The 13,217-nt window shown below is 42.0% G+C and overlaps 1 protein-coding gene across 1 annotated transcript in view; it reads left to right on the forward strand.

Annotated features, from left to right (window-relative positions):
• The window catches only part of LOC138071534 (GON-4-like protein), an 83,795-nt gene that overhangs the window by 54,954 nt on the left and 15,624 nt on the right, over positions 1-13,217 (forward strand). The window contains exons 12-19 of the mRNA XM_068963061.1: positions 105-145; positions 753-856; positions 3,599-3,797; positions 4,329-4,415; positions 5,455-5,626; positions 7,370-7,514; positions 8,630-8,780; positions 12,935-13,051. Of these exons, the coding sequence (XP_068819162.1) occupies positions 105-145; positions 753-856; positions 3,599-3,797; positions 4,329-4,415; positions 5,455-5,626; positions 7,370-7,514; positions 8,630-8,780; positions 12,935-13,051 (1,016 nt within the window). The remainder of the gene's footprint in view (positions 1-104; positions 146-752; positions 857-3,598; positions 3,798-4,328; positions 4,416-5,454; positions 5,627-7,369; positions 7,515-8,629; positions 8,781-12,934; positions 13,052-13,217) is intronic.

The following is a 13,217-nucleotide window of genomic DNA, read 5'->3' on the forward strand; positions in this document are numbered from 1 at the left end:
TCAAAAGCCTTGCTGAAAAAAGCTTTCTTTGTTTTCTTGAAATTTCCTGTATTGCAAAATGAAATAAACATGTAGCAACGAAATACTCTTTGGCTTTTTTGCAGAAAAGGAAGTAAATGAACTGATGGAAGAGCTATTTGAAACTGTGAGTAATGATCTTTGAATGAGAGCTCTGGATACTAAAGCTCTGGATTCTATGCTAAAGAGCTTTGGATTCTTCAGCAAGCTCTGTCCTTTAGTCCCAGGGCCCCTCTCTCCAGAACGGTGGTCTGACCAACCCATTCTCCTTTTAGTCCACCCAAGAGAGAATGTAATGACAGGAGATTTTGGTAACTAATAAACTTTGATTATCCATATCGTAGTAAAGTTTTCCTTAAGCTTTTAGATAGCCTCTTCAACTATCACATGATAATCCTTAAAGATTGCAAACTAATTTTAGATTATTCTGAGCACAGATAATTCCCTTTCTCGTACATTTCTCTCTTAAAAGATAATCTGATCATTTTGAGTTATCTATGGTGTGTCTTTACTACTACAAGGTGATAGACTGAGAAACTTTTTTTCTGGCATAAGGATTATTCCGTGTGCAGAACTGTGCAAGCCCAGAAGTGAGAGAGATTCCAATGCAAGCTCTTTCTGTGTGCTAGCATTATTGAAGTCCTGTAAACTAGTCTTCATTTTCCCCTGTCACTGCTGAAGTGACTTTGACATGCCCATTCCCCAGGAAAATCCTTCTTTTCCTTTGCCCTCAGTTTCAAGATGAGATGGGATTCTCCAACATGGAAGATGACGGCCCAGAAGAGGAGGAACGTGTGGCTGAGCCTCGGCCTAACTTTAACACCCCTCAAGCCTTACGGTAGGCTAATCAAAGACCTTGAGACCTAGAGTAGAGGAAAAGTGTATGTCTGAGAAGGAGTTTTGAGAAGTTTTGGTTAACAACTTCCCATCCCTGACTACCTGCTGTTACTGTTATAAGGATGCTGAGCCCCATGGGGGTATTGGGTGTAAAGTGAATAATTCTCCTTCTTATGGGGCAGTGCAGCTCTAGACCAAGCTGTATCTGTTTGGGAAGGGAGAAAAAGCAGTAGCTGGCATCCATAGCAGCTTCTCCAGGGGAGTGGTGCTGGAGAGGTGTGTAGGCCTCTGTGTGGCCAGCCACAGAACCTACCCCAAAGTTTAATAGCCACCATGTCCCTTTTGTTCTTCTGTTTGCTGTTAACATCTAGTAAAAGTTAATGAACCTTCGTTAATCTCCAGGGCATTAGCTGAACAAACCATGAAGCACCTGCGGTAATGCCCTGGAGTCTGAAATATGTTTACTGTCCTCTTCACATGAATTAGCACTTCTGTTGTCCCACCCAGAAGGTAGAGGCTTTAATTTTTCCCCCTATATTTGTGATGAGTTTGCAGAGTTCATCCGTACTTTGTTGTTATTCATTCGGAGTAGCAGCATACTGTCATTAGGTATTGGCTAGATGTCAGGGTATGGTTTGTGCCTTGGGTGGAACAAAGCAAAACCCAAGGATTCATAGCCTTTAATTAGTCTTGTGCTTTAACTGGAGAGCTCTGGATCCATCTGAAAGCTAGACCTTCAGGTAACGTGCAATTTAGTGAAAAAGGCAAGGTATACTAACCAATGTGTAAAAGTCAGAAGCATCAGCCATTCTCCATTACATTAAATACCATAATATAATCACAAAAGAAATCTCAAGAGTTCTTCCCCCCTGCCCAGGTTTGTTGAGTTATAACTGGCAGAGAAGATTGGAAAGCATTGAAAATGCACAGTGTGATGATTTAATATTCATATCAATTGCAGAAGGATTTCCCCAATGAAGTTAATTAATACTTCTGTCACCTTACATATTTACCTCTCTTTTTTGGAGAACATTTTCAAGATATCTTAGAGTCTGTATTTTGACCTACTTCTCCCAACATTTCATAGAAAAAAAATTCTAGTGTAGCCGAATAGAACCTAAGCACTTTTTATCATGGGATTTGATCAGTAAACATATTTCATTTCCACTATGCACCTCTGTGTATGAACTTTAAAAATTTGGGAATTACATAATTACTTAAAAATTCTAATTCCAGTTCGGTTACCTTCTGATATTCAGTTGCTCTGCTTGGGCTGCTGCTGCTTTTTTTTCAGCTGGAAATGCTAACCTAGCTTAATATTTGAATAATTAAAATATCACATGGAAAGTGCATTAACTGTGCTCCCCTTATTGCCTGTCCATCCAAGTAATTCTTCCTAAAATCAGGTGCAGGCTCTTTTCCTTATCTAGCTTTTTTCCTGCTTCTGTTCTTCTGTTCCTCTGCTAGTTATGCAGAAAATCCAGAGTTTTCAGTTCTCAGTAAAACTGTATGGAGGACAGTCTCATTCTTTAGATTTTCACCCTGTGCCTGTCCATTCTTGCAGTAAATACTGTAAAAAGAAACATAGTTTTTATCCTCAGAGGCTACTGAAAAAAAAAATTATCATTTAGCTATTGCTACAGTCTAGAGGATTTATTGAATTACAATAACCTGTTGGTCATAGCTGCTTGAACAGGTTGTATGCTGATTTCATAGAGTAGCAACTTTTGCTTAATCACTTGAGTGTCTTCTTCTGCGTCTGCCTCAGAACTAGCGTTTGGATTCTCACTTCAGCCCCTGACAGTCTCTCTCTGTCTCTCAGGAGGTGCAGGTGGGAGGGTAGCGACAGAAAGCTTGGAGGAGGAATTTATTCTGAGGCTAATGCTTGGTAGCGTAATGCCTGAACCACCTTCTCACTGTTCATCTGAGCTGCCATGTGCTTTAGGGCCTCCCAGGTGGCGGTAGTGGCAAAGAACCTGCCAGCCAGTGCAGGAGACGCAGGAAACGTGGGTTCAATCCATGTTTCAGGAAGAGCCCCTGGAGTTAGGAAATGGCAGCCCACTCCAGTATGCTTGCCTGAGAAATCCCATGGATGGAGGAGCCTTGTGGGCTACAGTCTATAGGGTTGCAAAGAGTCAGACAGGACTGAAGTGACTTAGCATGCGTGTAGGCACCATATGTTTTAGTTTATGCCCTTTCTACTCCACGCTAGAAAATCTTTGAGTTTTTAAGAAAGGAAGTCAGGGCAGCCTGAATGAATAGGAGCTGGAGAACAGGAAATGCTAGACCTGGGGTGGGAGTAACAAACAGCTAGCTTAGAGAACAGATGTTGTGCTTTGGGAAGATTCTGTATCACCATTAAGAATAAGCCCCGATTAATGTAATTCTCAGTGGGATGTGAAAATCGTGGGTTCCTATTAGCTCCTTGGCTGCTTTGTTATCCAGATATTACTGTATGTTTAGATTTTAGTTTAATTTCACCTTTATTAATATATTACTTAGAGTACTGATTGTAGAAGAATAGGTGGAGGACGATTCAGAACCATCTTATTTGAATCTTTGCTAACAACTCTGGGAGAAGATTTGGGTAGGCTAGGAGTTTGCCTCTTGGCTAAAGTGAGACTTGAGGATTAGCAGTAGATGGAAGTTGCTCAGACTGGCTTAGCCCATGGTAGGAAGGAACTGGATGTTGTTTTGGACCCATGAAAATATTCAAATTCAGTCATCTCCCTGTGGGGGATAGGTTTGAGGAACCACTGGCCAACTTACTAAATGAGCAACATCGCACCGTGAAGGAGCTACTTGAACAGCTGAAGATGAAGAAATCTTCAGCCAAACAGCAGCAGGAAGTAGAGAGGGTTAAGCCCCAGAGGGAGAAGGTTCATCAAACTCTGATTCTAGACCCAGCGCAGAGGAAGAGGCTGCAGCAGCAGATGCAGCAGGTAAGGCTCTTCTTGGTAATGTTAATATTGGATCACCTTCATCTTTTGAGATGAAGCCAAAAATTAGCAGCTTGTGAAAGTCAGAAATAGGTGTCTTGGTAACCATTGAAACCACAGGACCACAGCATCTTCACGTCAGTCAGGACCTTGAAAGGCCACCGCGTTCATGTCTGTATGGCTCAGGTCAGAATGCATGCCAGGACTCTGATAGTTTTCAGAATGATAGATTTCTAAGAATCTAGAAATCCTTTCTGAATTTCACAGCTTAACTGCCAGAGTAGGTTTTTTTTTTTCTTTTATTATCTTAGTCCCTCTAGTTTGAAGTTACATTTCTCCTGGTTCTGTCAGTTTGTTCAGGTAAAACACATCTGAGAAAAAACATTTACACCAAGGTGCTATGTTGTTCTCATAGTCTCTCTACAGAGTAAAACATGTAGGATAAAGTCACGAACATCTTGGTAAGGTCTTCTGGGTTCCTGAGATGACAACATCATAACATGTCACACTGTATTATTTTCTTTCCCTCCCCAGCATGTTCAGCTCTTGACGCAAATTCACCTTCTCGCCAGTTGCAACCCCAGTCTTAGTTCGGAGGCCAGTACCACCAGGATATTTCTTGTAAGGTTTCAAATATCCTTAATCTAAAGAATTGTATGTGCAGTTAGTTAGGAAGTCATTTCTCACAGATGTTGGCTCATCATAAGCGACATTTATTCTTCTCTCCCGTTTGTATTGGTAGATGTTCGGATGGCTTCCTGTGTTTGCTGTAAAAACATAAGTTACTGCTTCCCATGAAAGGACAGAGAGTGTATTCAATTGTCTGTGACTGTTTCTCTTACCTTTTTATTGGGTGCTCTTCCTCACCTGAAGATCCTCCCATCTTAGGCTTTTGTACTTCTCTTTTTATTGAATTCCTTATTTATTAAGCTTGATATCAGTGTTTTATGTATAAAATTAATTTTGCTCATGGCATTTTGAAATATTTTGGAGGAAGGGCTTTTAATTTAAAATTTTGGGGAATTCCTTGGTGGTCCACTGGTGTAGGATTCGTTGCTTTCACTGTTGGGGCCCAGGTTCATTCCCTAAGTGGGGAGCTAAATAAGATCCTGTGAGCAGCAGGGAATGGGCAAAAAATTCACATTTTAAAATGTGAACTTTGGGGGCGATAATAGCGATATTCTTTGCCTCTCAGGTAATTCTCTCTGGAATCTGAGGTGCCTCATAGTCAGAACTTCCTTGGATAGGCAGTAGATTATGTTTCCCTCTTACTGTGTCCAGGGGATCATGAGAAATATCTTGTTCTAGGTGTTATTCAGAGAAACAAACAAAGAATTATTATTATTACTTTTTTAAGTAATGGCTCTCACTGTTAAGAATTTTAATTCCAGCTGGAGAGCTAGGTCATACATCCAAAAGGCTGAGGAACCCTGAAACTGAGAATAAAACAGGAACAAATTAACGTATCACAGATGCCTAAACATCTGAGGACTCAGCAAAAGAGCAGTCTAAATGGAAAAACGTTAATTATGAAAGTCCTTAGGATGATTTTTATCTGTTTTTATTTTGTTGTAGGAAAGACTGGTTTTCTCTCAGAGGCTAAGGGCTACTGGTATTAATTGTCTGGAACTTAGATGTCCTTTGTGTCCTATTTTCCCAGAAAGAGCTGGGAACCTTTGCTCAAAGCTCCATCGCCCTCCATCATCAGTTCAACTCCAAGTTTCAGACCTTGTTCCAACCCTGTAACCTGATGGGAGCCATGAAGCTTATTGAAGACTTCAGCACACATGTCAGCGTTGACTGGAGTCCTCGAAAGACTGTGAAGAAGACTGGTAGGGAACAGATGGTCTGCTCTAAGTGTTTTCTTGCAGTGCGAGGTGGCCGTCTTATCCCACAGACCACTAATAATTTCCTAGGGTTGGAGGAGACGGGTATTTGTAATTTCTTTCCTCTCTCTTTTATCCTTCCTTTGTGTTCATTACCTAACTTGGACAACTAGGTAATAATACTTGGGTTTAAGTAGAGGATGCAGTCAGTGAACAGGACAGGGATGTGGGAGGTAGAGATGTGGGACTCATTGCTAATAATTGGACTTAAATAGACATGAGGGGAAGTATTAGGAGTTAGGGCAAGACAAACTGGTATCAAGATAAAGGTGGAAGTCAAGTGGTAAAGTCAGGTTGTATTTATTAGGTTTTTACTCTCTTCATTAGGATCATTTTATTTCCCATGATTATAATAGTATCTCCAATTATGTTCATTTGGGAGTTAGGAACAAAGTAAAAATGTTGTACATTTGCCTGTTCAGTATTTCAAAGAAATTTCCAGGTTTGATTTCTACCGTTCATTGGTCTGTAGTTTTAAGTAAATATTTGCCATTCCCTTAAATCAAATATTTGTTTCTGATTTGTTCCTGGCTTAGCAAATTAGTTGTGGCTTGATCTGGATTCAGATTTGTCTTTGGATTTGATTTTAAATCCCTGACTCTTACAATTCAATAGAATATAGTTGAATTTAAGGGCATTATATGATAGACACAGACAACTTTTTTAGTTATATTTTGGTAATGAAAATTTAACACCAGACTACAGTTATAACTTGGGCTTTGAAGGTGGGTCTATGGTGTAGAATCAGCCTGCCAGTGGAGACGCGGGTTCAGTCCCTGGGTCGAGAAGATCTCCTAGAGTGGGAAGTGGCAACCCATTCCAGTTTTCTTGTGTTGGAGAATCCCTTGATCAGAGAAGCCTGTTGGGCTACAGTGATAGGATTGCAAAGAGTTGGATGCAGCTGTGCGTGCATGCACAGTTATAAGTTACATGTATAGGGTCCTGTGTTTTTCTTCTGGGGATATAAAAATAACGTTTTTGCAAGCAGAAATATAGCTCTAGAGGTATTCATCTCTGGAAAGACAGAAATGCCTGGAAACTGAGAGGTTTAGACAGCAAGATAGAAATGAATGAGACTGAATTGTCTCATCCTCTTTATGGTTTTTTTGTTCCCAACCTCAGGAGGAATCTGGGAGAATTTAATGAAAGTTAAGTAAGAATCAAATAGAAATTTGGAATACCAGATTTGTGAGGGAGATTAAAAAAGTTGGAATCTTATCCTGGAAGGAAGCATTGTTGAAGGTCACTTTTCTTTCAAGGATTTAAAGGGGGAAGGAGGTAAAAATTTTTTGAGCATACACTGAAGTGAAGTGAAGTCGCTCAGTCGTGTCCGACTCTTTGCGACCCCGTGGACTGTAGCCCACCAGGCTCCTCCATCCATGGGATTCTCCAGGCAAGAGTACTGGAGCGGGTTGCCAGGTATTACTTGGTACTTTATAAGTGTTTATGTTACTTAGTGTGTTAAGTGTTCCACACAGGAAGCAAAAAGACAATCAATTTTTAACTTTATTTTTTGATACATGTTAGGCTGAGAATGATTGTGGAGACTTTTGGGAGAGGGGTATGTTATGGAAGGGCATCACGTTAGGTAGGGTTGGCTCTCTCTAAATGCCAAGATGCATTCAGAAGCTTTTGTGAAGCCCTCTTTTGTTCTGGAGTTTCATTTATCATGATTTTTTTTCCTTATAGCCTGTAAATTGCCCTGTTTGCCGAAACAAGTGGCTTGGATCCTAGCCACAAACAAGGTTTTCATGTATCCAGAGTTACTTCCAGTGTGTTCTCTGAAGGCCAAGAATCCCCAGGATAAGATTTTTTTCACCAAGGCGGAAGACAAGTAAGGATTTACTGGGTGGGGAGAAAAGCACAAAATATACTGAGATAATACGATTATACTGTATAATGAGGACTGGACACAAAGGAGAGCAGTGTAGATGGACAGAGGGCTACGGTATGTGTGTGTTCCAGCAGTGCCAAATACAGCTCTTTTCAGGGGATGGCATACACGTTTTGGAAACATTTTAAGTTGTTTTTTGTCTTTTATAGTAAAAACTAACCTCATAATGCTGTTAGTGGATAATTTTCAAGGAAAACATTTTTATCCGTTATCCTGACAACCCTTACACAATAATTTTTCTCTCTGTATTTATGTAACTATTGGCAGTTTAAGTATAATTTTGTTTTGCTTTTTTTAAGTTTGTGTCATTTAAGTGAAGTCGCTTAGTCGTGTCCACTTAAGATATTCTTGACCTTTCTTTTCTGCATTCCATGCTGTAGCATTGTCTTTTTTTTTTTTTTTTGGTCTCTGTATATTGTCCTTTCAGCCAGTATTAACGGCCCTATCATAGTCCTTTTATTTGCCACTTTTCCCTCCCTTTCTTGTTTAGCTGTTCTAAATGAGGCTTCACCAAGGATCTTTGTGCACAGGGCTTTTGAAACTCTTTGAGTTTTTATCTCTTTGGGTAAATTCTCAAGAGTGAGATTATTTGATAACAGTTATGAACACTTTCCTGGCTCTTGATGTGTTTCCCCAGTGCCGTCAGCGAATATGTATACAGGTAACTAACTGAGTATGTTATGTTGTGAGATGGTGTTGGTGTGGATTTAATACGTCTAATATGGTGCCCAATATTCATTTTATATTTGTGTTTTTAGGGCCATTCTTCTTCCCTCAAACTTTGTTCGTATTATTATTGTAAATTGTTGTGACATTTATTAGTGATTTATGCTTGGTTTTCCCTCTTCTCACTTGATGCGAACTCCTCATTGAGTCTTACTCTCATAGTCCTTCTTAGTTCCCAGTAATTATCTGAAATTTTCTGTTGAGTTTCCGTTAATGTGTACAAGACTTAGATGTAGGAGAAGTAGGTTGCAGAATGTGGAGTTCGTCTGGGAGGCTTTTCAGCAGGATGGACTGTCAAGCGAGATTGAGTGTCACTGCCCGCTTCTCAGTTTGTTAGCTTTAGGACTGAAGCACTTTGAAGGGACGGAGTTTCCCAAGCCTCTGATCAGCAAGTACCTTCTCACTTGCAAGACTGCCCACCAGCTGACAGTGAGAATCAAGAACCTCAACATGAACAGAGCTCCTGACAACATCATTAAAGTAAGTGCTCTCTGCACGCTCCACTGGGCACCTTGGCTGAGTGCAGCCTTTCCTTTTCTTTTTCTCAGTCTCAGTGAACAACCTTTTATCTAACACTGCTGCTGCTGCTGCTAAGTCGCTTCAGTCGTGTCCGACTCTGTGCGACCCCATAGACGGCAGCCCACCAGGCTCCCCCATCCATGGGATTCTCCAGGCAAGAACACTGGAGTGGGTTGCCATTTCCTTCTCCAATGCATGAAAGTGAAAAGTGAAATGAAGTCGCTCAGTCATATCTGACTCTTCGCGACCCCATGGACTGCAGCCCACCAGGCTCCTCCGTCCATGGGATTTTCCAGGCAAGAGTAGTGGAGTGGGGTGCCATTGCCTTCTCCGTTATCTAATGCTAGTCTCTCCTAATTGCTCACTAGCCCTCTTTCCTTTCCAAGGACATTGATCTATTATTTTCCTATGGAGTACCATCTTCTTCCCCTGTTATGGATATTTCTGCTAAATTGTTCAAATGTAAAAATACTTACCAAATTTGTTTTCCTCTAGCTGTTCATTTTTTTTCCCCACTCTAAACCTTCTTCACAGAGTAGGCAACAGTCCACTTATATCCTCCTTAATTCTTTATACTTGGATATTTATATCAAGCTTATGAAGTATACTTTGAAGTGGGGGTCCCCAGGCCACAGACTGATTTCACAGCTGTTCTCAGTTGCTCACACTCCGCCTGAGCTCCACCTCCCGTCACATCAGCGCTGGTCGTAGATTCTCAAAGGAGCACAAACCCCACTGTGAACTGCGTGCGCAGGAGGGTCTTAGTTGCCAGCTTCTTATGAAAATCATCCTAAAACCATCCATGGGTCCCCCACCCCATCCTGTGGAAAAATTGCCTTCCACAGAATTGGTCTCTGGTGCCAGAAAGGTCAGGGACCACTGCTCTAAAGAGTAAAATACCTCTGTGAATCTTGTCATGAAAAACAATCATTCTTCTCCCCATTTCCTGCTAAGCAAGGTTTCTGCAGGGATAGTCCATTCACCTCTATGTCTAGGACCTAGGTAGCATGCTTAGAATTGCTGCCAGTTGATTTTTTGGATTTAGGCCTTCTCTGTTAAACTGAAACCATGGAAGATGAAGACAGTTCTCGCCACACTCTCATTGCTTCACCTCAGTTCTATCTCAGTGTAAGCTGGATTTTTTCCAGAGTTTACATTTTAAGCAGTGTATAAAAACCCCTCACAGCTGAGCCAGGTGGTGTATCATGATTACTTTGCTTTTCCTGCTGAGTATTTTGTTTCTCCTGGGTTGATGATTGCATTTTTGGAGGGTGAGTGGGACTTGGTTTACTATGTACTTATTACCAGCTCATTGCGGTCTGCTTACATTTCATAACTCTCTTCTCAGCGTGCTCTGGTATTTTAGGTGCCCCGCCGTCACCCTTGTTGTCCTGAGAAGTCCTCCGCAGGGCGCTCTGATGCCGCTCCGCTCGACCCACGCTGCTCTCTTGGCTTGCGCACGGATGTCTTCTCTGGCTTTCTCTTCGCGCTTCTCCTGGGGTTCCGTTTCGCCTCTTGCTTGGGCTGGGCCCTCCTCTCCCTCTCTTTAGGAGTATCTTTACATCTCTTTTGGCTGTGCTGGCTCTCCGTGGCTTCACAGGCTGCTCTCTGGGTGTGCAGAGTGGGGCTCCCTTCCAGCTGAGGTGTGTGGGCTTCTCATTGCAGTGGCTTTTCTTGTTCTAGGTCACAAACTGCAGGCCATGCGGGCTTCAGTAGTTTCAGTGCGTGGGCTCGGAGGTGTCGCGGGGGACTAGTTGCCCTGAGGCGTGGGGAATATTCTAGGAGCAGGGATTGAACCCGTGTCCCTTGCACTGTCACGTGGATTCTTCGCCTCTGGACCACTAGGGAAGTCCGGATCCTCTTATTTCTGAATCCCACAACTTTTTGGCCTTGTTTTAGTGGAGCACATCCTATATTTGAGAAAAAAATTTTTAGATTGATATTGCTTGTGTTCATGGTGTATCATGACATGACTTGACCAATGCAGTTTCCTAGTTTTGCTATTGTGCTGTCTACCTACTTTTTATATATAACTGTTGTTACTTTGTAACAAATGTACATAAGACCTGTTTACAAAACTATAATTATTCAAAATTAAAAGTTTGAAATATGTCTGTGTTCTTTTCTCCCACTTTAGTGGGTTTAACATTCTAGGTTGATGATCACTTTAGTCAGAACAATTTAATGACTCCATTTTCTACTAGTTTCTAGCACTGGCTCTTTTGAACGTTGGTGTTCTTTTGACTCTTGAACCTTTATATGACACGTGTTTTTTTCTCTTCCTCTAGGAGTACATAGGGTTTTCTTTTTTCTCCAGTATTTTGAAATTCATGATAATATACCTTACTATGTGTCTGGTTTTACCAGTTATGCCAGGTACTTGATAAACTTCACTTTGGAAACTCACAGGTCCCAGTATGGGAAATGGACTTGAGTCTTGCATTGCTGGTCTCCTCCCCTTCTTTTGGTTGCTGTCTCCTGTGGTGCTCAGTGGTCAGAGGGCAGACCTCTCAGGCTAGCCCTCTTGTCTTGCCTTTCTTCTTTTCTCCCCTCACTCTGTCTTCTTCTTGTATTTTCTGGGATATTATTTCATCTTTTTTTTCTAACCCTTCTGCTGAGGTGAGTTGTTACTTCTTCTGTCATAATAGCTAATAGCTTTTGTTGTTGTTTATTGACTGTTCTTTAATAGCTGGTGGCAGAGGCTTGTGGGAAAGCAGTAGAGGAAGGAGGCTAGAGTTTTCTCAAGTGTACTTGGCCAGCATTGTACACCTGTCCTAGTATGCCTGACAGCCTCAGCTGAGAGAACGTCCTTTCCTCCGTGGCTTCTGCCAGGGTAGGGCTACATCAAACAAGAGGGAGCATTCAGGGTCTCACTGCCCCTTCAACAGATTTAAAACCTGTCTTCCTTATCTTGACCTGTTTTTAGTTCTTCCACTTCTGGAGGTATCTGTTGTCTTAACCTTTTGCCTGTCTCTGACATCAGTTTAGTTGGCCCTTACCTTTTCTCCACATGGTATTTGGCTTTCTTCATTGTCCTGTGTCACTTGCCACTTATCTGTCGGCTCTTTAGCTTTGAAGATTTTGTTACTTTTACCTTTTATTTCATCTCTCCTTTTATCTTTAAAAATTTCCCATCTGTTGTTTTCATGGGGTTTCACAGGGAATAGAGACAAATGGGTGTGTTTAATCCACCTGATTTGTTTGTTTGTTTGCTTTCTTTTATTGTTTATTTGTGTGTTTTTCTGTGCTAGGTCTCTGCTGCTGTGTGAGCTTTTCTCTAGGTGGTGGTGAGTGGGGGCTACTCTAGCTGCTGTACACAGGCTTCTCGTTGCGGTGGCTTCTCTTGTGGAGCACAGGCTCTGGGGCATGCAGGCTTCAGTACTTGCTGCCACTGGCCTCTAGAGCACAGGGTGAATAGTTGTGGCGATGGCCTTAGTTGCCTTGAGTCATGTGGGATCTTAATTTCCTGAGCAGGGATTGAACCTTGTCCCCTGCACTGGACGGTAGATCCTTCACCACTTGACCACCAGGGAAGTCCCTTATCACTGATTTGTACTTGACTGTCTTTCCACTGTCTGTAAGCTCCTTGAGAGCAGGGATTGCCTCCTTATTTGTATGCTCGGCTTGTAACACAGTGCCCAGTGCTTATTGTCAGCGTAAGCTCATTCCCCTCTTCGTTTACCCTGGAAACTGAACTGTCTCAGTCTTTCCGTTCTTCTTTCCTTCCCTTCCAATATTCCTTGCACCGTTATTTGCTTAAAAGGAAGCTTCCCTGTGGTCAGGATAAGGATTAATAAGGCACTCCCATTGCGGCTGCTGAGCAGGAGCAAATTTTCGATAAGATGACTCTAACCATCCGCTTCCTTTTCTCTGTGACCTAAGCTTTTCTGGTGACCAGAATAGAGCTTATCAGAAGATACTAAGTAATGGTAAAATATTTATTAATTGGAGATTAACTTAATTTGGAATACAGAGCAGTCAGTATATGCTTTTTGTGTGTGTGTGTATATATGTGTGTGTGTGTGTTTCTCAGACCGCTGCCCAACATACTCCTCAACCTGACGAGAGCAGTTTCTAGAAGGAATGTGACTCTTGCTTTATTTTTTCACACTCAGTTTTATAAGAAGACCAAACAGCTGCCCGTCTTAATGAAGTGCTGTGAAGAGATCCAGCCGCATCAGTGGAAGCCGCCTGTAGAGAGGGAAGAACACCGGCTTCCGTTCTGGTTAAAGGTACAGCGCTCCTCCTCAGTGTGTCAGGAGCAGAAGGTCACTACGAACCTGGCAGGATGTTCAAGGCCTGCTTTACACCTCTGCTGCTTTAGCTGTAAAATTAGGACTTAAGAAATCTTCAGTCACCTTTCCTCTCCTATTTCTCCACCTCCCTCCCTCCCTCCCC

Source organism: Capricornis sumatraensis, chromosome 2 (genome assembly GCF_032405125.1).
Source record: "Capricornis sumatraensis isolate serow.1 chromosome 2, serow.2, whole genome shotgun sequence".
Classification (NCBI taxonomy): Eukaryota; Metazoa; Chordata; class Mammalia; order Artiodactyla; family Bovidae; genus Capricornis; species Capricornis sumatraensis.